This window comes from Globicephala melas, chromosome 2, assembly GCF_963455315.2.
Source record: "Globicephala melas chromosome 2, mGloMel1.2, whole genome shotgun sequence".
Lineage (NCBI taxonomy): Eukaryota > Metazoa > Chordata > Mammalia > Artiodactyla > Delphinidae > Globicephala > Globicephala melas.
The window spans coordinates 62,191,247-62,216,045 of NC_083315.2; the positions used below are offsets into that span (position 1 = coordinate 62,191,247).

At 46.4% G+C, this 24,799-nt stretch overlaps 1 protein-coding gene across 7 annotated transcripts in view; it reads left to right on the forward strand.

Annotated features, from left to right (window-relative positions):
* Positions 1-9,581: 9,581 nt before the first annotated feature.
* Positions 9,582-24,799, forward strand: part of CELF6 (CUGBP Elav-like family member 6) — a 36,537-nt gene continuing 21,319 nt past the window's right edge. For 4 of the 7 annotated variants that reach the window (XM_030875063.2, XM_030875064.2, XM_060294031.1 and 1 more), the window contains exons 1-3: positions 9,582-10,134; positions 13,881-13,963; positions 22,956-23,004. In XM_030875063.2, coding sequence (XP_030730923.1) covers positions 9,873-10,134; positions 13,881-13,963; positions 22,956-23,004 — 394 coding nt within the window. In that variant the 5' untranslated portion in view covers positions 9,582-9,872. Of the gene's footprint in view, positions 10,135-13,880; positions 13,964-21,699; positions 21,839-22,955; positions 23,005-24,799 lie in introns of those variants that run through there. The other 3 variants (XM_030875066.2, XM_060294034.1, XM_060294032.1) reach the window with 3 other exon arrangements.

The following is a 24,799-nucleotide window of genomic DNA, read 5'->3' on the forward strand; positions in this document are numbered from 1 at the left end:
ATAGACTTTAAAATAAAGAATATTACAAGAGAAAAGGAACGACACTATGTAATGATCAAGGGATCAATCTGAGAAGAAGATATAATAATCATAAATATATATGCACCCAACACAGAAGCTCCTCAATACATAAGGCGACTGCTAACAGCTATAAAAGAGGAAATCGACAGTAACACTATAATAGTGGGGGACTTTAACACCTCACACCAATGGACAGATCATCCAGACAGAAAATAAGGAAACACAAGCGTTAAATGACACACTAGACCACATAGACTTAATTGATATTTATAGGACATTCCATCCAAACACAGCAGATTACACTTTCTTCTCAAGTGCACACAGAACATTCTCCGGGATAGATCACATCTTGGGTAACAAATCAAGCCTCAGTAAATTCAAGAAAACTGAAATCATATCAAGCATCTTTTCTGACCACAACGCTATGAGATTAGAAATTGATTACAGGGAAAAACACATAAAAAACAAACACATGGAGGCTAAACAATACATTACTAAATAACCAAGAGATCATTGAATAAAACAAAAAGGAAATCGAAAATACCTAGAGACAAATGACAATGAAAACACGACAATCTAAAGCCTATGGGATGCAGCAAAAGCATTTCTAACAGGGAAGTTTATAGCTACACAAGCCTACCTCAAGAAACAAGAAAAATCTCATATAAACAATGTAAGCTTACACCTAAAAGAACTAGAGAAAGAAAAGCAAACAAAACCCAAATTTAGTAGAAGGAAAGAAATCATAAATATCAGAGCAGAAATAAACGAACTAGAAGCACAGAAAAGAATAGCAAAGATCAATGAAACTAAAAGCTGGTTCTTTGAGAAGATAAACGAAATTGATAAACCTTTAGCCAGACTCATCAAGAAAAAGAGGGAGAAGACTCAAATCAATAGAGTTAGAGGGCTTCCCTGGTGGTGCAGTGGTTGAGAGTCCACCTGCCGATGCAGGGAACACGGGTTTGGGCCCCGGTCTGGGAGGATCCCACATGCCGCGGAGCAGCTGGGCCTGTAAGCCATGGCCGCTGAGCCTGCGCGTCCGGAGCCTGTGCTCCGCAACGGGAGAGGCCACAACAGTGAGAGGCCCGCGTACCAAAAAGAATAAAAAAAAAATTTCCAACAAAGAAAAGTCCATGACAAGATGGCTTCACAGGTGAATTCTATCAAACATTTAAAGAAGAGCTAACACCCATCCTTCTCAAGCTATTCCAAAAAATTGCAGAGGAAGGAACACTCCCAAACTCATTCTTTGAGGCCACCATCACCCTGATAACCAAAACCAGACAAAGATACCACAAAAAAAGAAAATTACAGATCAATATCACTGATGAATATAGATGTAGAAATCCTCAAAAAATACTAGCAAACAGAATCCAACAACACATTAAAAGGATCATACACCATGATCAAGTGGGATTTATCCCAGGGATGCAAGGATTCTTCAATATATGCAAATCAATCAATGTGACACACCATATTAGCAAATTGGAGAATAAAAACCATATGGTAATCTCAATAGATGCAGAAAAAACTTTTGACAAAATTCAACACCCATTTATGATAAAAACTTGCCAGAAAGTAGGCATAGAGGGAACCTACCTCAACATAATAAAGGCCATATATGACAAACCCACAGCAAACATCATTCTCAACGGTGAAAAACTGAAAGCATTTCCTCTAAGATCAAGAACAAGACAAGGATGTCCACTTTCACCACTATTATTCAACATAGTTTTGGAAGTCCTAACCACGGCAATCAGAGAAGAAAAAGAAATAAAGGGAATACAAATTGGAAAAGAAGAAGTAAAACTGGAATTGTTTGCAGATGACATGATACTATACATGGAGAATCCTAAAGATGCCACCAGAAAACTACTAGAGCTAATCAATGAATTTGGTAAAGTTGCAGGATACAAAATTAATGCACAGAAATCTCTTGCATTCCTATACACTAACAATGAAAGATCAAAAAGAGAAATTAAGGAAATAATCCCATTCACCATTGCAACAAAAAGAATAAAATACCAAGGAATAAACCTACCTAAGGAGGTAAAAGACCTGTACTCAGAAAAGTATAAGACACTGATGAAAGAAATCAATGATGACACAAACAGATGGAGGGATATGCCATGTTCTTGGATTGGAAGAATCAACATTGTGAAAATGACTATACTAACCAATGCAATCTACAGAGTCAATGCAATCCCTGTCAAATTACCAGTGGCAATTTTTATAGAACTAGAACAAAAAATCTTAAAATTTGTATGGACACACAAAAGACCCCGAATAACCAAAGCAGTCTTGAAGGAAAAAAAAAACGGAGCTGGAGGAATCAGACTCCCTGACTTCAGACTATACTACAAAGCTACAGTAATCAGGACAATATGGTACTGACACAAAAACAGAAATATAGATCAATGGAACAGGATAGAAAGCCCAGAGATAAACCCATGCACCTATGGTCGACTAATGTATAACAAAGGAGGCAAGGATATACAATGGAGAAAAGACAGTCTCTTCAATAAGTGGTGCTGGGAAAACTGGACAGCTACATGAAAAAGAATGAAATTAGAACACTCCTTAACGCCATACACAAAAATAAACTAAAAATGGATTAGAGACCTAAATGTAAGACCAGACACTATAAAACCCTTAGAGGAAGACATAGGAAGAACACTCTTTGACATAAATCACAGAAAAATCTTTTTTGATCCACCTCTTACAGTAATGGAAATAAAAACAAAAATATACAAGTGGGACTTAATGAAACTTAAAAGCTTTTGCAAAGCAAAGGAAACTACAAACAAGATGAAAAGACAACCCTTAGAATGGGAGAAAATATTTGCAAACGAATCATCGGACAAAGGATTAATCCCCAAAATATATAAACAGCGCATGTAGCTCAATATTAAAAAAACAAACAACCTGAGGCTTCCCTGGTGGTGCACTTGTTGAGAGTCTGCCTGCCGATGCAGGGGACACGGGTTCGTGCCCCGGTCCGAGAGGATCCCACATGCCGTGGAGTGGCTAGGCCCGTGAGCCATGCCCGCTGAGCCTGCACTTCCGGAGCCTGTGCTCTGCAACGGGAGAGGCCACAACAGTGAGAGCCCCGCATACCGCAAAAAAAAAAAAAAAAAAAAAAAAAAGCCCAATCCAAAACTGGGCAGAAGACCTAAATAGACATTTCTCCAAAGAAGACATACGGATGGCCAAAAGCACATGAAAAGCTGCTCAACATCACTAATTATTAGAGAAATGCAAATCAAAACTACAATGAGGTATCACCTCACACCAGTTAGAATGGGCATCATCAGAAAATCTACAAATAACAAATGCTGGAGAGGGTGTGGAGAAAAGGGAACCCTTTTGCACTGTTGGTGGTAATGTAAATTGATACAGCCACTATGGAGAACAGTATGAAGGTTCCTTAAAAAACTAAAAATAGAATTACCATATGACCCAGGAATCCCACTACTGGGCATATACGCAGAGAAATCCATAATTTAAAAAGACACATGGAGCCTCCCTGGTGGAGCAGTGGTAGAGAGTCCGCCTGCCGTTGCAGGGGACACTGGTTCGTGCCCCAGTCTGGGAGGATCCCACATGCCGCGGAGCGGCTGGGCCCGTGAGCCCTGGCCGCTGAGCCTGATTCCTAAATGTGCGTCCGGAGCCTGTGCTCCACAACGGGAGAGGCCACAACACTGAGAGGCCCGTGTACTCAAAAAAAGAACAACAACAACAAAAAAGACACATGCACCCCAATATTCATTGCAGCACTATTTACAATAGCCAGGTCATGTAAGCGACCTAAATGCCCATCGACAGACGAATGGATAAAGAAGATGTGGTACATATATACAATGGAATATTACTCAACCATAAAAAGGAACAAAATTGGGTCATTTGTAGAGACATGAATGGACCTAGAGACTGTCATACAGAGTGAAGTAAGTCAGAAAGAGAAAAACAAATATTGTATATTAACGCATATATGTGGAACCTAGAAAAATGGTACAGATGAACTGGTTTACAGGGCAGAAATAGAGACAGATGTAGAAAACAAACGTATGGACACCAATGGTGGAAAATGGTGGGGGGACGGGTGGTGGTCGTGGTGGGATGAATTGCAAGATGGGGATTGACATATATACACTAATATGTATAAAATAGATAACTAATATGAACCTGCTGTATAAAAATATAAATAAAATTAAGTTAGAAAGAAAGAAAGAAGAAAGAAATGGGTCAATGGAATGAAATAGAGTCCGGAAGTAATCACATAACATAAAAATACAATTAATTTTTGACAAAGGCAGTTGAGTAAAGAAGGGGTAGCCTTTCTCAATAAATGCTTCTGGAACAAATGGATATCCATATGTAAAAAAATTTTTCTTAGTTAACTTGATCCATACCTCATGCCATACAAAAAAATTATTTAACTAAAAATGATTCATAAAACTAAATGTAAAACCTGATACTATAAAAACTTCTAGAAGAAAACATAAGGGAAAAATCCTTGTGTCCTTGGTTTAGGCAACAGTTTTTAGATATGCTACCAAACCCATTAAATAACAAATTGATAACTTGGTCATCATAAAAATTAAAACTAAAAACTACTATTGAAAAGTCACTGTTAAGAAAATGAAAATACAAGCCACAGACTGGGAGAAAAATCTTTACAAAGTATAACTGACAAAGAACTTGGAACTACAATATCTAAAGAATTTCTGGGACTTCCCTGGTTGTGCAGTGGTTAAGAATCTGCCTGCCAATGCAGGGGACATGGGTTCAAGCCCTGGTCCGGGAAGATCCCACATGCCATGGAGCAAATAAGCCCATGCACCACAACTACTGAGCCTGTGCTCTAGAGCCCGCGAGCCACAACTACTGAGCCTGTGTGCCACAACTACTGAAGCCCACACACCTAGAGCCCGTGCTCCGCAACAAGAGAAGCCACCACAATGAGAAGCCCACGCACCACAATGAAGAGTAACCCCCGCTCTCCACACATGAAGAAAGCCTAAGCACAACAGTGAAGACCCAGCAGAGACAAAAATTTTTTTAAAAATTATATAAAATAAAAAAACAGAAGAAAACCATTAAGAAAATAAAAGAAGCTCTTAAAAAATCAGTATAAATAAGAATTAGAAAAATTCAGAAATGTGATAATTGGAAAAAAATAAGATTTTAAAAAGTAAGCTTACAAAACTCAGGAAAAAGAATAAACTAAAAGTTATTTCTGAAATGAAAAGTAAACTAAAATGGGGGCTTCCCTGGTGGTGCAGTGGTTAGGAATCCTCCTGTCAATGCAGGGGACATGGGTTCGATCCCTGGTCCAGGAAGATCCCACATACTGTGGAAAAACTGAGCCCGTGTGCCACAACTACTGAGCCTGCACTCTAGAGCCCACAAGCCACAACTACTGAGCCCATGCCATGACTACTGAAGCCCGCGTTCCTAGAGCCCATTCTCCACAACAAGAGAAGCCACTGCAATGAGAAGCCTGTGCACTGCAGTGAAGAGTAGCCCCCACTCTCTGCAACTAGAGAAAGCCTGCACGCAGCAATGAAGACCCAATTCATCCAAAAAATAAATAAATGAATAAAAATCTAAAAAGAAAAATTTAACAGAGCCTCAGGGACCTATGGGATTCTAACAAAAGATCTAACATTCTTGTCATCATAGTCCTGGAGAAAAAGGTAAAAGAGATGAAAAAGTACTTGAATGGCTGAACACTACCCAAATTTAGCAAACCCCAAACAGGATAAAGGCAAAGAAATCCACTTCAAGACACCTCATAGTCAAACTTCTGAAACTAAAGACAAAGAGTAGAATTGCAAAAGCAGTGAGAAAGAAATGACACCTTACCTATCAGAGAAAAACAATTCGAATGATAATAGATTTCTCCTCAGAAACTGTGGAAGCCATAAAGAAGTGGCACATTTTTTTATGTGCTGAAAGAAAATAACTGTCAAGCCAGAATCCTGGGACTTTCCTGGTGGTCCAGTGGCTAAGATGCCACTCTCCCAATGCAGGGGGCCCGGTTTTGATCCCTGGTTAGGGAACTAGATCCCACATGCTGCAACTAAAAGTTCACATGCTGCAACTAAAAGAGCCCACATGATGCAATTGAAAGAGCCCGCGGGACTTCCCTTGTGGTGCAGTGGTTAAGAATCTCCCTGCCAATGCAGGGGACACGGGCTCAAGCCCTGGTCCAGGAAGATCCCACATGCCACGGAGCAACTAAGCCCATGCACCACAACTACTGAGCCTGTGCTCTAGAGCCCATGAGCCACAACTACTGAGCCCGTGTGCCACAACTACTGCAGCCCGCATGCCAGAGCCCATGGTCTTCAACAAGAGAAGCCACCACAGTGAGATGCCCGCGCACCACAACGAAGAGTGGCCCCTGCTCTCCACAACTAGAGAAAGCCCGCATTCAACAGCAAAGACACAATGCAGCCCAAAATAAATAAATAAATAAATGTAAAAAAATAAGAGTTTGAATACCACAACTAAAAGAGCCCGTATGCTGCAAAGATCCTGCATGCTGCAACAAAGGTCCCGTGTGTCGCAACTAAGACCCAGCGCAGCCAAATAAGTAAATTTTTTTAAAAAAAAGCTGTAATCCTGTATTCAGCAAAAATAACCTTCAGGAATGAAGGGGAAATCAAGATATCGATATTTTCAGATGAAGGAAAACTTAGGGAATTTGTCACCAGAAAAACTACATTAAAAGGATGGCTAAAGAAGTTATTAAAATATAAAGGAAATGATAAAAGAAGGAATTCTAGACTATCTGGAAGGAGGAAAAAACAATGGAAAGATGAAAATATGGGGGGACTTCCTTGGTTGTCCAGTGGTTAAGATTCCACACTTCCAGTGCAGGGGGCACGGGTTCAGTCCCTGATCAGGGAACTAAGATCCTGCATGCTGCACAGCGCAGCCAAAAAATTTTTTTAAATGAGATTTTTAAAAAAGATGAAAATATGGGTAAATATAATAGGCTTTATGGGTCTTCTTGAGTTTTCCAAGTTGTTTTTGAATAATACTGATGTGGTTCTCAAAGTATGTAGAAAACATAGTTAAGACAATTATATTATAAATGAGAGAAGATAAAGGGACTTAAGGTAGGTACACTTTCTATACTTCACTTGAACTGGTAAAATGTCAACACCAGTAAACTTTGATGTGTATGTATAATGTACCTAGAATAAGGAACAAGTAATCCTTAGGAAGATAGTAAAAAACAAAAAACAGAGATATGAAGGACAGAGGGAACAAAAAGAAGACAGAAAATTAAGTGGCAGATTTAAGCCCTAACATTATTGATAATTACATTAAATGTGAATGGTCTAAATACAACAATTAAAGGACAAAGATTGATGGCCTGAATTTAAAAAGTGACCCAACTATATCTTGTCACTTCAAATATAACAGTATAGGTAGGTTGAAAATAAAAGGATGGAAAAAGATATACTAGGCAAACATTAACCAAAAGAAATCAGGAGTGGCTATATTAATATCAGATAAAGTAGATCTCAGAGCAAGAAATTTGTCAAGAACAGAGAATGATATTACATAATGATAAAAGAGTCAATCTTAAATATGTATGCACCAATCAACAGAGTTGCAAAATATGTGAAGCAAAAACTAATAGAACTGAAAGGAGAAATAGATAAATTAAAATTACAGTTGTAGACTTCAATACGCATCTCTCAACAGGTGATAAAACAAGTAGCCATAAAGTCAGAAAAGATACAGAACTCCACAGCACCATCAACCAACAGGATCTAATCATCATTTATAGAACAATGCACCCAGCAACAGCAGAATATACATTCTTTTCAATCACCAAAAAACCCACATTTACCAAGATAGATCATATTCTGAGGATCACAAAACCTCAACAAATGTAAAAAAAATTGAAATCATACAGAGTATGTTCTCTGACCACAATGGACTCAAACTAGAAATCAGTAACAGAAAGATAACAGGAAAATCTCCAAACACTTGGAAACTAAACAATACACTTATAAATAAAATGAGGACGTTTCAAAGAAATTTTTAAAAATACATCAAGCTCAGTGAAAATGAAATGTTCTGGCAACCCATTCCATAATCAGGTAATTACAAGGAGTAACTTTTATTAAAAGTCAAAAAAGAATTTTAAAAAATCACAGTTTATTTCTGAATTTGAATTGTTGTAAGAACATTTTATTGATTCCAGTTGCTACTGCTGCTCTTGAGCAGTTTCTTAGAATAGTCAATGGAATTGACAGGTTAGCAATTTACTGAAAGAAGGCAAGAAAAAATTAATGAAATAAACATATAATTTATTGTATTACTTCTCTGAACATCACTGACCCATCAAGAGTATACTCAGACATGAGCAAGAGTAATAAAATTCTATCAGGTCTGATATTTTGCCAACTTTCAGTCATATAAAAACAGCTTTACACATTTTTTTTTTTTTTTTTTTTTTTGCGGTACGCGGGCCTTGCGGCCTCTCCCGTTTCGGAGCACAGGCTCCGGACGCGCAGGCTCAGCAGCCATGGCTCACGGGCCCAGCCGCTCCGCGGCACGTGGGATCCTCCCGGACCGGGGTACGAACCCGCGTCCCCTGCATCGGCAGGCGGACCCCCAACCACTGCGCCACCAGGGAAGCCCTTTACACGTATTTTTCATTTTTATTATGAAAGTGTATTTGTGGAAATAAGAAGTGAACATATTTTATTTAACAAATTGTAACTTGATTTATATCTTTTAAATATTTAGATACCCAGTATGTCTGTTTTTCATTTCTTCTCTTGCCCTGGGCCCAGCAGATGTTAGGGGTGGGCCTGATCCTAACCTCCTTGACCCTCAGACCCTCAGCTTCCTTTTCCGGAAAAGGAGAATAACACTCCTGAGCTCACGAATTCGGATGAACTAGGCACCTGAGCAAATATGGCTAATGTAAGTTCCCTCACTCTCCTGAGGAGGAATTCATGTTCTAGGAGTGTTTTGGAGTCTTTGTTTTGTTTTTCTTTCTTTAAAATTTTATTTTTATTTTTTGGGGTATGCACGGGAGTCTCGTGGGTAAGGAAGTGGTTGAAAACACCGAAGGGAGAGTTGTGTGATAGGGCGGGGTGGGATCGGCTCCGAGTAACTGGCTTTGGTAGTGGGAATGGAGAAGAGGAATCCCCATCCGCCCCCGCAGGAAACGCTCCAGTGATTGGAGGTGTGTGTGCTTGTGTGTGCCGGTGTGTGAGGAGAGGGTTAGCTCTGACTCCCGCAGACATCACCACGCATGACGAAGCTACTTCCCCTCACGCGGTCCAAGGCGCACACGCGCGATCCACGGCCACGCCTGCACACACTCGACACACACAGGGTAACCGAGGGTCCGGTTGCCATGGCGAGCAGGAGCGCGAGAGCCCTGCCGCCCCGCCCGCCCCCGGCCGAGCCCGGTCAACTCCATCTCTGATTGGCCGCTGCTTCCTCATTATGCAAATCATTTGCGTAGACCCGGCGGCCAGCTGCCTTACGTCATCAAACACGGGGGCTGGGGCTCGGGGCTCAGCTCCGGGAGAGCTCGGGCGGGAGCCCAGAGAGCGAGGCGCGGGGACCTGAAGCTAGACCCCAGCATCCCGCCGCTTCGGCCCGGGCCTGCCCCGCCCCCTTGCCCCGCCCTTTTCCAGCCCGCCCCACCCTTTCTACGCCCCTCCATCCGGACCCCGCCCCCGGTACAGCCCCCCGCCCTCGCTGCCCGTGTCCCGCCCCCTCCCCCCCTGGCCCTCGCCACCGGTCCAGGGAGGGGACGGCGGGACAGGCGGGACCGGCGGGAGGGCGGACCGGGCGGGGATATGGCCGCGGCGCCCGGAGGGTCTGCGCCGCCCGCCGGCCCCGGCCCGCGCCTGGGTTTCAGCACCGCGGACAGCGGCGTCGGCATGAGCGGGCTAAACCCGGGTCCTGCCGTGCCGATGAAGGACCACGACGCCATCAAGCTCTTCGTGGGGCAGATCCCGAGGGGCTTGGACGAGCAGGACCTCAAGCCGCTGTTCGAGGAGTTCGGCCGCATCTACGAGCTGACGGTGCTGAAGGACCGGCTCACCGGCCTCCACAAAGGTGCGCGGGGTCAGCCCAGCCCAGCCCAGCCCAGCCCAGCCCTGCCCAGCCCTGCCCAGCCCCATTCCGATTAGAGTGCGGCCCAGCCCAAATCCCAGCCTCAACCCCAGCCCCAACCCTAGCTCTATCTAGAGCCAGTCCAACACCAGTCTAATACCAGCCCACTTCAGCCCAGTCTTCTTCCCAGATCACAGAACCCCCAACCCAGAATTTTCTCTCTGACATCCTCCCTCTGATCATCACTCTGGTCCCGACATGTACTCCACTCTAACCTCCAACTCCCTTCCCTTCACGTCTCACATTGCAACACTCCTCGCCTTTCAGCTGGACTTCCCTCTATCTCTCCCATCAGACATCTCAAATCCTGGAATTTGGAAACTTATTCCACCTTCTAGGTCTCTGACACCTTCAATCTCCCAAACCCTGGACCCAATCATTCCTGAACCACCATCCCTCCACCCCCATCTGGGGCCACCCCACTCAGGCCTAACCACCTTCACACACATTTTGGGCTTGCACCCCTCATTCTGGCCTCCAAGACCAGTCAACCCCCAGAACCTTCTTTTGATTCACACTGCCAACCTAAAATCTCACAGACACAAACTCTCCGCTTCTTCAGAACCCATGCCTGTCTAAGTCACAAAATCCAATTCCCCTCCCAGGAGGCTCTCAGCACCAAATTCCGCCTTCATGCTTAACAATAGCCCCAATCTCTCCTACTCCCATCCAGAATCCCACCACTGTCTTCCTTTTCTGATTTGAGTCCAGAACTCTGATCTCAGCTGGGAACTCTAGCCACCTTGTGCCCCCTCATCTCAGGCTTCTTCTCAGCTGAACCTACGCTTCTTTTACCCTCTAATCTTCCCACTCCTGTGACACATATTTGTCCCCTCCCAATCCTCTTTATGGCCTCCTGCTTTCCCTCCCTCACAGGGTGGTCCTGGACCAGAGCCTGTGGACCAGAGCCTCAGGGTGGGTCAGGTTGAAGAGGCAGAAAGGGGTCTTCTCCCTGCCCTAGCTAGAGAGAGACGCACCAGCTCCTATCCAGCCACACCCCTTTCCTCCTGTAGGAATAGGGAGGAGGCTTGTTTACATGCAGAAAAGTCTGTCCAGGCTGGGCTGGAGTAAGAGAGCCAGAGACACATTCATACATGGGCAGGGGAAGGAAATTATTTGAGAAGAAACACCTTTTTCTCTCCCCACCTTCACCATGCTGCAGTTTCAGGGTTTGGGGAGTGGGGGAGGGTCCCCAACTATCCTCCGTGATCTTTCCAGGAGAGAAGTGGTGGGTCCTGGGTAACAGTTAAATGTACTTTCCTAAGGGCTAAGAGCTGGAAACAGGCTGCCACCTTTTCAACTCAGAGGCTTTGGAGAGTTCCTAGGCACACTAACATAGAGGCTCCAGGAAAATGCCCATAGAAGATTTGGGAGCAGCTATGAAGCAGTGCATCTTCCACCCTCCTGGTTGGGGTCATTTTTAGAGGGGCATGAAATGACAAGACCATACCATCCAGATTCCTTCTAACACAGTCCAGCTGCCCAGCTGTACATCCATCCATAGCAATTTATTTTCTTATTTTCTAGACATTTATTTCAGTATGTAAGTACAAGCTAATCTTTCTGAGCCATCTGTACAGTAAGGGAAGTGTATAGAATACCTTTAATTCTCACTCAAACACCATCGGAGTCTCTGAACTGTTACCTCACCCTTTCTCTCTTTCTCTCTACACTTAGTTCCAATTCTTCCTGTTTTTTTTTTCATTCATCTGTCCTTCAAGCCATGCGTCTCTGTCTTTTTATCCTTCATTCTTCCACTCCCTTTCCCAGGTAGTCACACAGGGCTCCTTTAGGCATCAGCTAGGCCCTCGAGCCTTTCTGAGAGGCCCCCAGCCCTGCCCAGTTCTGACATCAGCTAATACGGCTTGGTGGCAGTAGATGGAACAGAGATGTAAGCGGAATCAGGTGTTTGGTGATTTATCCCTAAACCAACCCACAGCTCTTGAAGGCAGGGTTGCCTTGCAAGATCACTGAGGAGGGTCTCCAAGTCAACATATTCTCCACCTTCTCCCCAGCAACAGTGATGTCCAAAAGCCAGAGTGACTCGTTTTCTTTTTGATGGCTGAGTACCACAGCGGGCAGCCACAGTGCTTTTAAAACAAGCTCAGCCTAGGAGTTTGGAGATTCCAAACCCTATCCTGCCACTTGTATACTCTCTGGGCTTCAGTTTCCCTATTGATATGATAAGAGTTTGTCCCAGGAGTTCTCTAAGGTCACTTTAACCCAATGAATGGCAGATATCCACCCACCTTAAGAGGGCAACCACATAGGAGACATTGGAGAAAATGTTCCCATTTGCCTTTGAAGTCTGCTGAGGTCTAAGTGGAAAACTGCACCACATTCCTAATGGCTTCCCACATCCACTTTCTCTTCCTTCAGTCTTTCTCCTTCCTACACTCAGAAGGCTGTTTTTGAAAACACAGACCTAATGTCACAACCCTTTAGTGGCTCTCCACTGTTCTTAGGAAAAAGTTCAAAATCCAGACTGAGGTTATAGATGAGCTGATCCCTGCACACCCCACTGGCCACTCTGCCCCTAAGTTACCAATCTCCAACCATACTAGCCTTCCATCCATTTCCCCAACACACTGAATTCTTCACTCAGTCATCATATGTACTATTCTCTCTGCTTGAAATAATCGCCACACTTTTTGTTACCTCATTAACACCCGTTTGTTATTGAGAATTCAGTGTGTTCTTTGAGACATTCCTCAACCTTGTGGAGTTAGATACATCCCCCTCATGATCCTTTACATGATCCCCCTTAAGGCAGGAAATGTATCTGTCTTGTTGCCACTTTACCTTCAAGCCCTCATAATGTCCCACCATAATAAGTATTCAATAAATCTTTTCTGAATGAGTGAGTGCTCAATGACTTTTGGAAAGGAAGAAATCTTGGCCCTGTGCTTCTTAGCAGGCTACAGGTTCTGAGGCTGGACAAAGAGAGGGTAGGACTGATCCTCTGGCTCAACCCCGACTCCTTCTCTCCCCTGCATCTACTGATTCTTTTAGAGAAGTCAAATTTGGGGCACAATAACTATTTAAGAGGCCCTATCTTGAAGTCCTGGGAGAGCTGACAGATCAAGTTCCTTGGATAGGATTGGAAGTCCCTAGAAGCTCCTACCCATAGGACACCCTTAAACCAGTCCCATCTTCCAAGCCTCAAAATTATCCCTTCCTCAGACTCAAACTAGGAGGAGGTGTTAGGAAGGAGTTCTGGGGTCCTGGGGTCCCAACCTTTCTCCTCCTCTTCTGTCTCCTCCCATCTGAAACTGAGTTGGGAAGGAATTGAGGCTGATTCTGAGAGACTTTGGGAGTATGAATCCAAAAAGGAAAGGGGAGGCTGGGGTTAAAGCTGAAGGCAAAGCTGCTTAGGGAGGTCTAACCCTAACAGGATTTATGGCTGGAGTGGGGAGGGGAGATGTGGGATTGTATTAGCATGTGACTGGGTGTGGGTACACATGTTCCGTAGGCAAGAGGCCATGAGCAATTGAGAAGGAGCCAGAGCCTGGGACACAGGCACACGAAGCCCCTCCCTTCAGAGAAGGTGGGAGGCAGAGAAGCCTTCTCAGAAGTAGTGTCCTTGTTTAAAGGAGAGTGGCCTTGAGTTTGTCAACTTAATGGGGTCTTTCCAGGAAGAGTATCTGGGGGTTTCAGGAAACCCCCTGAGCCAGCCTCTTCCTCCCCAGGCTGTGCCTTCCTCACCTACTGCGCCCGGGACTCTGCTCTCAAGGCCCAGAGTGCACTGCACGAGCAGAAGACCCTGCCAGGGGTAAGTCCACCAGGGTTGGTTGGGGTGGGGGGAAATCACCTCAGGCTGGGGACATAGGCCCTATGTGCATGCCAAAGCAGCATATAGGGGCTGGGCTGGGACCAGGAACTAGAAGAAGAGTCATCTTTCCAGGAGAGGACTTACCTGTACCCTTAACAGTTACAGGTTATGTGTTATGTTCAGTCTTCTGGTCCAAAGAAACGGGCTCAAGACTCTTGGGCTAAGTGTACCACGCCCATAGCTAGGGAAGGCATTACTGTTGTGAGCTATGCTAGAGTTTGTCCATGTTGGCTAAAATCATGATTTTTAGGTGTCATCTGTCACTGGTGTGAGCATATACGCAGATACATGGAGGAGAGGCCCTGCTGGTCTGGAATCCCACTTCCTCCAGTTCTAGGGTCCTTGGTGCACTTCCCTCTGGTCCTCTTCCTGTAATGCTTTTTGGGGTGTCTTGACTCAACAAGATTGCTTTCCCTCCACACCCCAAACACGCAGCTAAAGTTAAGAGAGATCTGATTCCACAGGCAGCTAGGCTACTGTGTATCAGTGGCACTTGATATGGCCTTGGCTAATGGCTAATCACTGGACAAAAGGCAAAGTGGGACCTACTGTGGAAGGAAGAAAGTGGTGATTGTTAGGAACTAGTGTGGGTTCACCAAGAGCAAGTCATACTACACAGCCTCATTCTTTCTTGTCCAAGGAGTGATATGTCTAGAACAAGAATGCTATTCAAATGTCCCAGGCAGGCCAAACATGGGACACATACCCACTTCCAGGCCTCAGATTTAAGAGGGTCACTAGCCTACCATAAAGAGACTAGGATGGGATGGGAACATAAAATATATCACGGAATGATAATTTGAAGAATTGGGGATATTTAGCTGGAGAAAATAGGGTTTAGTGGGGGCTGCAATAGGGAGGCATCATAACATAATAATTAAGAATACTAGTTTTTTGAGACTCACAGACTGGATCTGAATCCCAGCTCTGCCATTTACCACTTCTGTGTCTTCAGATACATTACTAGAAAATTTCCTCATCTATAAGGAGTAGGTTATACTAACACTTAGCTCTCTGGGCTATTGTGAGGATTAACCGAGGCTTAGCAAGTGCCTGGCACAGAGTAAGATCTTGATACATATTACTGTTGGGGTGGGTAACCGCTTTCACATCCTGAAGAGGGATTTGGTTTCCTATGGGTGGCCTCACAGAGCAGTGGGGTATAAAGAACAGATGCGCTAATTTCAGCTCCGTGTAAAGAAGTCATTTCTCTGAATTGGAGCTCTCCAGCCATAAGGCAGGCTTTACTTAGAGCTGATCAGGCTGTCATTGGGGTGTCAGATCCTAGAACCAATCCTTGTAATTGAAGGAACTTGAGCCTCGCTCTTGAAGACTCAGTGTCAAGTTAACACTAACTTATCACCCTCGCCAATCCTCTGTATGCAGGCTCTGGAGTCAGACAGACCTGGGTGTCGATCCAGGCCCCACCACTCACTGACTCTATGACCTTGAGCAAGTCTTTACCTCTCTAAGCCTAAGCTTCCTCATCTGTGAAATTGAACTTGTAGGGTTGTTATAATAATTAAATGAACTAAGTCATGTAAAGTGCTTAACACAGATCTTGGCAGACAATCAGTACTCAATACAGGTTAGCTGGTGGTGGTAGTAGTAGTAGTAACAGCAGCATTACTAGGAGTAATAGTAGAAGTCATTACTCATCCAACCTTGGGAGTAAATGACTTCTGTCACTAGAACTGAGTCAATGATACGAACAGTAACACTCCACGTGGGAAACATCATGGTAAAGGTGCAGAGACAAGAGGAACAGATGGGTGTGAAATGAGGCTGGGAGTGTAGAGGAGGGGGCCCTCATGTGAGCAGGGGCCAGACCAGAAAGAAGATCCACAGAGGGCAGTGGCTGAAGAGGAAACTTTGAACTCCAGGCTGAGGGGTTTGGACTTTATCCTGAAAGCAAATGAAAGGCACTGAAAAAATTAAGATGAACTTTGGGAGAACAAATCCCCTCCTTAGGGACTTCCTTGGTGGTCCAGTGGTAAAGAATCCGTCTGTAATGCAGGGGATGCCAGTTCAATCCCTGGTCGGGGAACTAAGATCCCACATGCCGCGGGGCAACTAAGCCTGCACGCCACAGCTAGAGAGAAGCCCGTGCACCAGAACGAAGAGCCTGTGCACTGCAACGAAAGACCCCGTGTGCCGCAACTAAGACCTGATGAAGCCAATAAACGTTAAAAAAAAAAAAAAATCCCCTCCTCAACCAGCCACAGGGCTCCACAAGAGACGGGGTATCTGGGGTACTCTATGAGGCTGAGGGCACCTGAGATAAGGACAGTGAAGCCCTATACTACTGGGACAATTTCTGGGAGAAAAAAGAGAAATAATAATAACTAACATATATTGATACCAGACAGTGTTCCTAGCACTTTACAGGTTCAAATTCATTTAATCCTCTATGAAGAAGGTATTGTTATTGGCATTCCCATTTTACAGGTGAGGAAACTGAGTCATAGGAAACAAGTGACTTGCCCAAGGTCATATAGCTACTAATGGGAAGATGTGGGCTTTGAATGCAAGTAGTCTGGCTCCAGAACTCATTCACTTAACCACTGCACTGTTACCTGAGCCAAGCTGGTGGCAGATAGGGGTCTAAAGTTCTGGAGGGGATGGTGACTGGGTACATCTGCCCCCTCTCACCCTTTCATCTACAGGCTTCCAACATGGCCTGACTTCCTCTTGTACTGCCAGGATTGGCTTGTTCACCCTCCTCAGCTTAACAAAGTGAAAATTAATATTTAATTATTCTCCTAAATGAAAATCAATGGCCCTGTTGGCCAGCCCCAGCAATGGCCGAGTCATCAATCTTTCCTCTGGGCCTGCCAGGGGCAGCAGTAGCTTTAGTCACCTGGCCTCAGGCCCACCAGCATGGAGAGGAGGGTGCCCAGCTCTCTGTAGGCACTGGGTCCTGGGCACACCTGCCATCTGCTGGAGAAGCAGGGACAACACTTCAATCTGGACTGACTGGAGGCAGGCAGGACTGTCGCTGTGGGACTAGGAAAGGCTGTGTCAAACCTAAAGAGAAAGCCTGAACCGCTAGGAGAAATGTCATGTTATCTGCTGGACTGGGACCTCCCCTCAGCCCCCCTCCACAAGCTCCCTGCTAATTTCTGTCACCTATCAAAGCTTGACTCCCTACTCAGGACTTCCTTTAAACCTCAGTGGTCTGTCCCATCTTCTACAGCTTCTTCCCCATGAAGCTAGAGTTACTTCTTTCAGCCTCACTTTAGGCTCCAGAATCCACCTGAAGAAAGTGAGGCCCAACCTCAGTCCCACCTTCTGGGATTCAGAAGGTTCCCTCCTGCCCCCACACTTGTCTCCCTCCATGTTCATGCTCTCCTTTCCCCTGGGCATCCATCCCTTCAAACACCATGAAGGAGACAGACATAACTGAGTACATTTGCTTTTGCAGGCCGTGCCCTGCACAAAACAGCTTGAGGGGAAAAGGCAAACAGGGCCTGAAATCCAGCCATGCTCTATTGACCAAGCCATGCACATTATCACAGGACTGTGTCAGCCCAGAGGAAGGGGGACATTTTTCCTAATTTGCCCACAGGGTTGCCTCTATGTAACTCACACAAAGGCACTGTATGTGCTAGCAGCTGCCCAGTGCATGAGGTGGCGCCTTTGCCCTCAAGGAGCTTCCAGCCCAGAAGTAACTTGTTGCACTTCAATGGGGTTTAACCTCTGGGCACGTAGAAGAAGCATCAGGGGTGGAGAAGGAGGAGATGCTTCACAGGCGAGATGCTGTCTGAGCTGAATCATGATCATACTTCATCATGTTTGAAGGCCTAGAAACCTAAAAGACAAAAGTGTCTTCTGGAATTCTGGGGACAGTCAGGGAAAGTGCCCAGCAAAGATGTCTACGGCTCCAAGTGAATGGAGAGTATCATGCATGTTGGGCAGCACGGGAGGCAGGACTAACAGGTGTTGGCTCCCAGTCTTAGGATCTCGGGCTTTACTGGGCGGCTTGCAATGGGGAACTGTGGGTGGATTTTGAGCAGGGAAGAGTGAGGGACTGGTACTGAAAGATCACTTTGGCTACAGCGTGAATGCTGGGGTGGAGAGGATGCAATGCTGGAGGCAGATGACCCTCTGGAAACACTTGCTGAGGGCATGTGAGTGATGATACTGGCCTGGAGCTGGGGTTAGGGTAGGAACGGAGAGGAGAGGATGGACTTGAGAACTATTTAGGAAATCCATATAGATTCTAGAACGAGTGGGACTTGGCAGTGGGTTGAATTAGAGGAAGGAGGTAAGATAGAACAAAGTACTGAAAATGGTGGTTTCCTCTTTATCTGCTCCACTCTTTCTTGCACCCATGACACCTCTCTTAGACCCATCAGTAGTCCCTTCTTTGTGGAGGTTCCAATAAGCATTCTTCCCATGGTGAGGGGAAGGGGCTGAGGGCATGAGTGCTGAGTGGAGGGAAGAGCTGTGATCAGGACAGAAGAGTGTGAAGAGGGCAATGTGGACCCCAAAGGCAGGAATTTTTGGCAAGTCAAGCAGGGAGAAGGGGTAAGATCTTGCCTTCCCTGCTGCTTACAGGGGCAGAAGGCCTAGGACCCCGTACGTGTCTGTCCTGCCTCTGACCTTCTCCACTCCACTGCTTGGAGTAGGTTGTCCTCTCCTCTTTCTGACATACTCTCCCTTGATTTCCCCTCCAGGGCTGGGCCCTGAAGCAGAAATGTGCCTGGACTTGGGAAAGCCTCAGAGGAATAGGTGCCCAGCCAAGGGCAACAGCTCCCGTGAGGTCCCATGACAAGTGCTTGGCCAAGGAAGCAACGCCCTCTTTTCTTCAAAGGGGAACAGTGATTACTTGACCCCGCTTCCACATCCCTCCCCTGGCTGTGGCAGGAACGAGGCAGGGTAGGGTTGCCCAGGTAGCTCATGGGGGCAGCTCTCTTTCTCCTTTAGCCACACAGAACATACTTAAAAACCGGGTGTCCTCCCTAACCACTTCCCAGTGGAGACTGAAGGCCCAGAGCCTGGGGACCATTCCTCTTCTCAACTCTGTCATCACCATCTTGGCTCCTCCCCTGAGGGCTCCTCCCCTGAGGACTTCCCCTGCACCTCCTAACTCCCAAATTACCAACTTCCCCAACACCTAAGCCATAAGCCTGAGAGTCAGCCAAAATTCCCTCCTCTCCCTCAGTCCCCACATCCAATAGAACTTTAGTCCAGTTCCTTCTTCCTGAACATCCCCTGAATCTGTCCATTTCCTTCTGCCCTAGTCCAGGTCACCCTCACCCTCACCTGTATCACTGATCCTCCTGCCTCTAATCTTTTCCTTTCCAATCCTTTCTCTGCATAATGACAGCTCACGGGATCCTTCATAAGACAGATCCCTCCCCTACTTAATATCCTTCCCTGGATCCCTATTGCCTTTGAAATACAACAAAGTCAAAGTTCCTTGTCACGGTTTTCACAACCTGCCCTGATCTGGCCCCTGCCTACCCTTCAATTTCATATCCTTCCATTTAAAACCCACACAAACAAAAACAAACAAACGAAAAATTTATTACATCTGGTGCACCTACTAAGATCTTGCCTTTGTCATTTTCACCACAGCCCTTCAAGGTGGGATCCGGAGTCCCCTTTTACGTGTGGATACTGAGGCTCAGAGACCTTAAGGAAGGTGTCAGTGATGGAGCCAGGATTTAAACCCACGTCTATCTGACTTGGCAGCAATCTGTACTACCCTAGCTCCCTCGGTGTCAGGTGCCCACCAGAAAACCCTTGCTTCTTCAGACTTGCATCTCCCTCTCCGTACCCCAGACACCTGGAGTGTTCAGCCTCCAGCCCCACCTCTCCCACGATCTCCACATGGCCCAAATGACCCCAGTGCTGCAAGACCCAGCTCAAACCCTGCCTCCCCCATGAAACTTTCCCTGAGCCAGCCTCTCCAGCTGGAGTCAGCCTCTCCCACAGCACTTTGCCTTGCACGCCTCCCAAGGTCCTGGTCCCTCTGTGCCTCTTTATTTGTGTTCATGTCTTAAGAACGGAGCTGAGTGACACAATGCAAAAATCATGGACTTCAGTGTCAGGCAGACCTGGAGGCAAATCCCAGCTCAACCACTTACCCACCATGTGATCTTGGACAAGTGATTTAACCCCTCTCAGCCTCAGCTTTCTCATCTATACTATGGGAACAATGGCACTATCTTGCAGAGTGGTTGGAAGGAATTTAGAGACAATGTATGTAAAGTGCCCCAGGAAGGGCCTGGCACATAGTGGGCTCTCTGGAAATGGTGGCATTATCTTCCCCTCTTATAAGCCTTTGAGGACAGGGTCCTAGGGTCATCGCTGTCTCCCCTGAAGGGCCCAGCCCAGGGCTCTTCACAGAGTTCTGGACATACTGGCAACATGCCCGAGTGGTGGAAAGTCTAGGTGCCCAGACTCTGCCAGGTCCACGTGGGACATGTATGTACCACCTAATGCCCACTCTCCATCAAACAGTGGTGGAGAGGGGGAGGGGGAAAAGGGACATCCTCCAGAGCACCGATGAGCTCCACCTCCCCAGAAACCCAGCCGGGGAGGCAGCCGCCATGGAAACCACTGCTGTTACGTGTGCTCGTCACTCTAGGCTCCAGTGAGAAATTCGTAGGATCTATTTAAGAACTAATAAAATAAGGATGGTCTTGCTCACCCTCACTGCCCCCCACCCCAGGCTTCTACCCTTCTGCCACACTCCTCCCTACCTTTCCTGCACCCCCCCTTCCTGACCCCTTATCCCCTCATTTCCTTCCCATCTCCCCCAGTATTTCTCTCTTTCCTTGCCCTGTGTAGGTCTGTCTTATTCTCTCATCATTTCTGTCTTCCTATGTCTCTTCATCTCTCCCTGTGTCTCTGCTCTCCATGGCTCTCTTTTTTTTTTTTTTTGCTGTACGTGGGCCTCTCACTGTGGTGGCCTCTCCTGTTGCGGAGCACAGGCTCCAGACACGCAGCCTCAGCGGCCATGGCTCACGGGCCCAGCCACTCGGCGGCATGTGGGATCTTCCCGGACCGGGGCACGAATCCATGTCCCCTGCATCAGCAGGCACAGTCTCAACCACTGCGCCACCAGGGAAGCCCAGCTCTGTCTCTTGGTCTCTCCTCCACAGTCACAGGTGGCCATGCCCAGGGACGGGTCCTGTCCTCCTGGTCCCTGGTGCAGGCCATCCAGACCTGTCCAGCTCACCCTGATCTGCTTGGATTGATCTGTCACCCCTCTAGACTGCAGCCCGAGTCCTGTCGGTGTCTCGGCCCTCACCCACAGCCTGGTACACTGCAGGTGCTCCACCACCAGCGGGTGGGTGTGTAAGAGCGCATAAGAACCTGAGCCCTGGGTGGGAGGGGGATTGCTCTGGTTCAGGCTCAGCCTGTTTTCCTTTCCTTTCCTTTTTTTTTTTTTAAGCCCTCCCCCCACCCCTCCCCCAAATTTGATCCAAAGGAAATTGCTCAACTGTGACTGCCAGGGCGTTACTATGGTTACTAGGTAGCACTTGTGGCTATGGTAACAGGAAGCTGCCTGTTGTCTCGGCAACGAGCACACTGGTAGGGGATGGAGTGGCCCCTGATTGGTGCAGAAGCATTGCATTTCCTGAGGGGAGGGGGTCAGATCATCACCTTCTCAGGCCAGATGGCCATCAGTACCCCTTCCTCCATGAACAGGAAGGCTGCTCTTCTTTCCTTCCGGCACTCAGCTGTCTGCCCCCCCAACAATAATTCCTCACATCCTACGCATCCAGCTCTTGGCTGTTTACAAAGACCTTTTGCGTCCCCATTATGTCATGTGATCCCCACAACACCCATGAGAGGAAGGTGAGATGGGGATTCAATCGTGAATTCTCTCAGGGTGGCTGGGGGATGGGAGTGGGTGGGGTATATATGGAAATCACCTAGGAGCGTTTACAAATTATACAATCCCCCAACTTAAGAGTCTGATATGGTTCCCAGGTGATTCTTATCTACCCCTTATCAGGGAACCCCTGAATTAGAAGGTGAAATTGGTTGGTGGGGGAGGGTATGGAGGGAGGAGTCAAGCTGCTTTCCAGGTTTATAGCCTGGATGACTGGATCAGGTTTGGGCAAAAAGATGAGCTCTGGTTTGGGTGTGTTGAGTGGAAGGTGCCAGTGGACTTTCTAGGCGGGGTGTCCAGCAAGAAGCTGGGCACATGGGTCTGAAGCTCAGGAGGGAGGTAAAGGCTGGAGACGCAGAGCTCTGAGTCATCACTGTGGGGACAGGAGCTGAGGCTGTGGGTGTGGATGAGATTAGCCAGGAAAAAAGGAAGAGTGGGATGAGTAGGACCAAGGATGGTGCCCTGGAGAACTCCAGCATCCTCAGGGGAAGGGGTCCCAGGGAGGGAACTGAGAGGGTGAGGGTAGAAACTATGGTGACATAGAAGCTTGGGGAAGGTTTTTCTCATTTGACAAGTTGAATCTGAGAGAGGATGGCTTACTCGAAGTCATACAACCATTAAATGGCAGAGTTGGGGGTAGATGGCCCTAAATCTGATTCCCAGATTGTTTAATCTAAGTGACACATAGAAGTATATTCTCAGTTTTAGACACAGAACACACATCTGCCCTACTACCCAATTCCTCGCACCCAAAGCCTTTAAGGAAGTCCAGGAGCCAGAGGGACAGGCCGCACTTGGTCCCTACACAGAGCCAAGGCAGGAGAATCTTTTTGACCTCCACAGTCCCTCCTCTGCTTGCCCCTGAGCTTCCTATCGCCTAATCCTTCAGGCTTCAGCACCTTCTAAATTCCTGCCTTTAAGGGATGAATCTTGGAGAAAATCTATAATCCCTGTGTGAGAGTGGTGGGGTGTAGAGTTCAAAGGGGTGAGGGATTAGATCCTGAGGAGTCCAGGGGTGGAGAAGCCGGGGCAGGGCCAGGCAGTCACGCTGACTGGGTGTGTTGGTCCGATGTCTTTCAGATGAATCGTCCCATCCAAGTGAAGCCGGCTGCCAGTGAGGGCCGAGGAGGTAACTTGCCTGCCTGCCGAATCTCAGGGTATCATCCATGTCGGGGATGGTGGGCCCACTTCTGGAGTCAGGCCTACCTAGAGTTTATTACTAGAGCCTCCCTGGGTAAGGGGGGCAACTAGGGAGGGACCAGATTATTTAGCACCAGACAGCTCAGCCATCCCAGGTCAGACTGAAGAGGGATGGGGTCCCAGCATCCCCAGACCCAGAAGAGGCAGGAGACAGAGGCTGGACATAGAGGAAGGGAGTTCTTGCTACCTTGCCCCTGGAGAGAGTTCATTCCTGTTTTAACAGGTGGAACTTCCAGGTTTGTTTGAAGAACCAGGTTAGAGTTATTCTCCTTTTCCATATCTTCTGATTACAGAGAACTCAGTCCAGTCTGGGTTGGAGCCATTCATTCCTTCATTTCAGTTGCCTTGGGAAAAAGATGAGGCTCGTAAGACAGATTTTGTAGGCCATATTAAGGAACTGAACTCTATGCTGAGGACCATGGAAAGTCTTCAAAAGTTTTTTTTTTTTAGCTGCACTGTTTCCTAGTGCAGAAAGACTAATGCTCCTTAAGAACAGGAGGGTTTGAGAGCCTGTGCTTTTTTTTTTTAATCTTTATTAGAGTATAATTGCTATACAATATTGTGTTAGTTTCTGCTGTACAACAAAGTGAATCAGTTATATGTATACCTATATCCCCATATCCCCTCCCTCTTGCGTCTCCCTCCCACCCTCCCTATCCCACCCTTCTAGGTGGTCACAAAGCACCGAGCTGATCTCTCTGTGCTATGCAGCTGCTTCCCACTAGCTATCAGTTTTACGTTTGGTAGTGTATATATGTCCATGCCACTCTCTCACTTTGTCCCAGCTTACCCTTCCCCCTCCCCATGTCCTCAGTCAATTCTCTATGTCTGCGTCTTTATTCCTGCCCTGCCACTAGGTTCATCAGTACAATTTTTTTAGATTCCATATATATGCATTAGCATACGGTATTTATTTTTCTCTTTCTGACTTACTTCACTCTGTATGACAGACTCTAGGTCCATCCGAGCCTGTGCTTTTTGACAACCAGCTGAGTTCTGGCCGGCTTCCATACTGGAAAAGCAATACTAGCTTCTGGTGTCAGTTCTTGGTGTCTTTCTTGCCCTTGGGTGTTAAATCATTCCAAGAAATCTGCCTGGAGCCCTCCCTGACATTTGCGGACTCCCTCTTAAATAAGACTTTCTCCTGAGGGAGACGCAAGAGGGAAGAGATATGGGAACACATGTATATGTATAACTGATTCACTTTGTTATAAAGCAGAAACTAAACACCATTGTAAAGCAATTATACCCCAATAAGATGTTAAAAAAAAAAAGACTTTCTCCCCACCTTAGGGAGGTCAGCCATGGCTTTTTATTAGGTAAAAGAAGCTGCCCAAGATCAGGGAGAGAATGGAACCTCATTGACAGACATTTATTGACTCCTAATAATTCTGCACATCCTCTCAGACTTCAGGCTCAGTGTCCACACCTACAAGGGACTCTAGTAGCTTCATAGCTCCATTGTGGAGTTCTTTCCTCCAAGAAATCCATTCTTCCTCCTTTTAGATTTTCTGATTTTGGTCTTTGATTCTCCACTTCTGGTCAAGATGTCATCATCCCACTTTGTCTTAAGGAGATATTTCCAAGCTTCCTCCCTCTCCTCCAAACACAAATCCTCCTTTTCCATCTCATTCTTTCCAGACTGGTTTTTGAGAAGTTCCAGGCTGCATACCAAACCTCTCGTTCACTTGTCCCAAGAATTTCTGCTTCTTGGGAAACTGTTA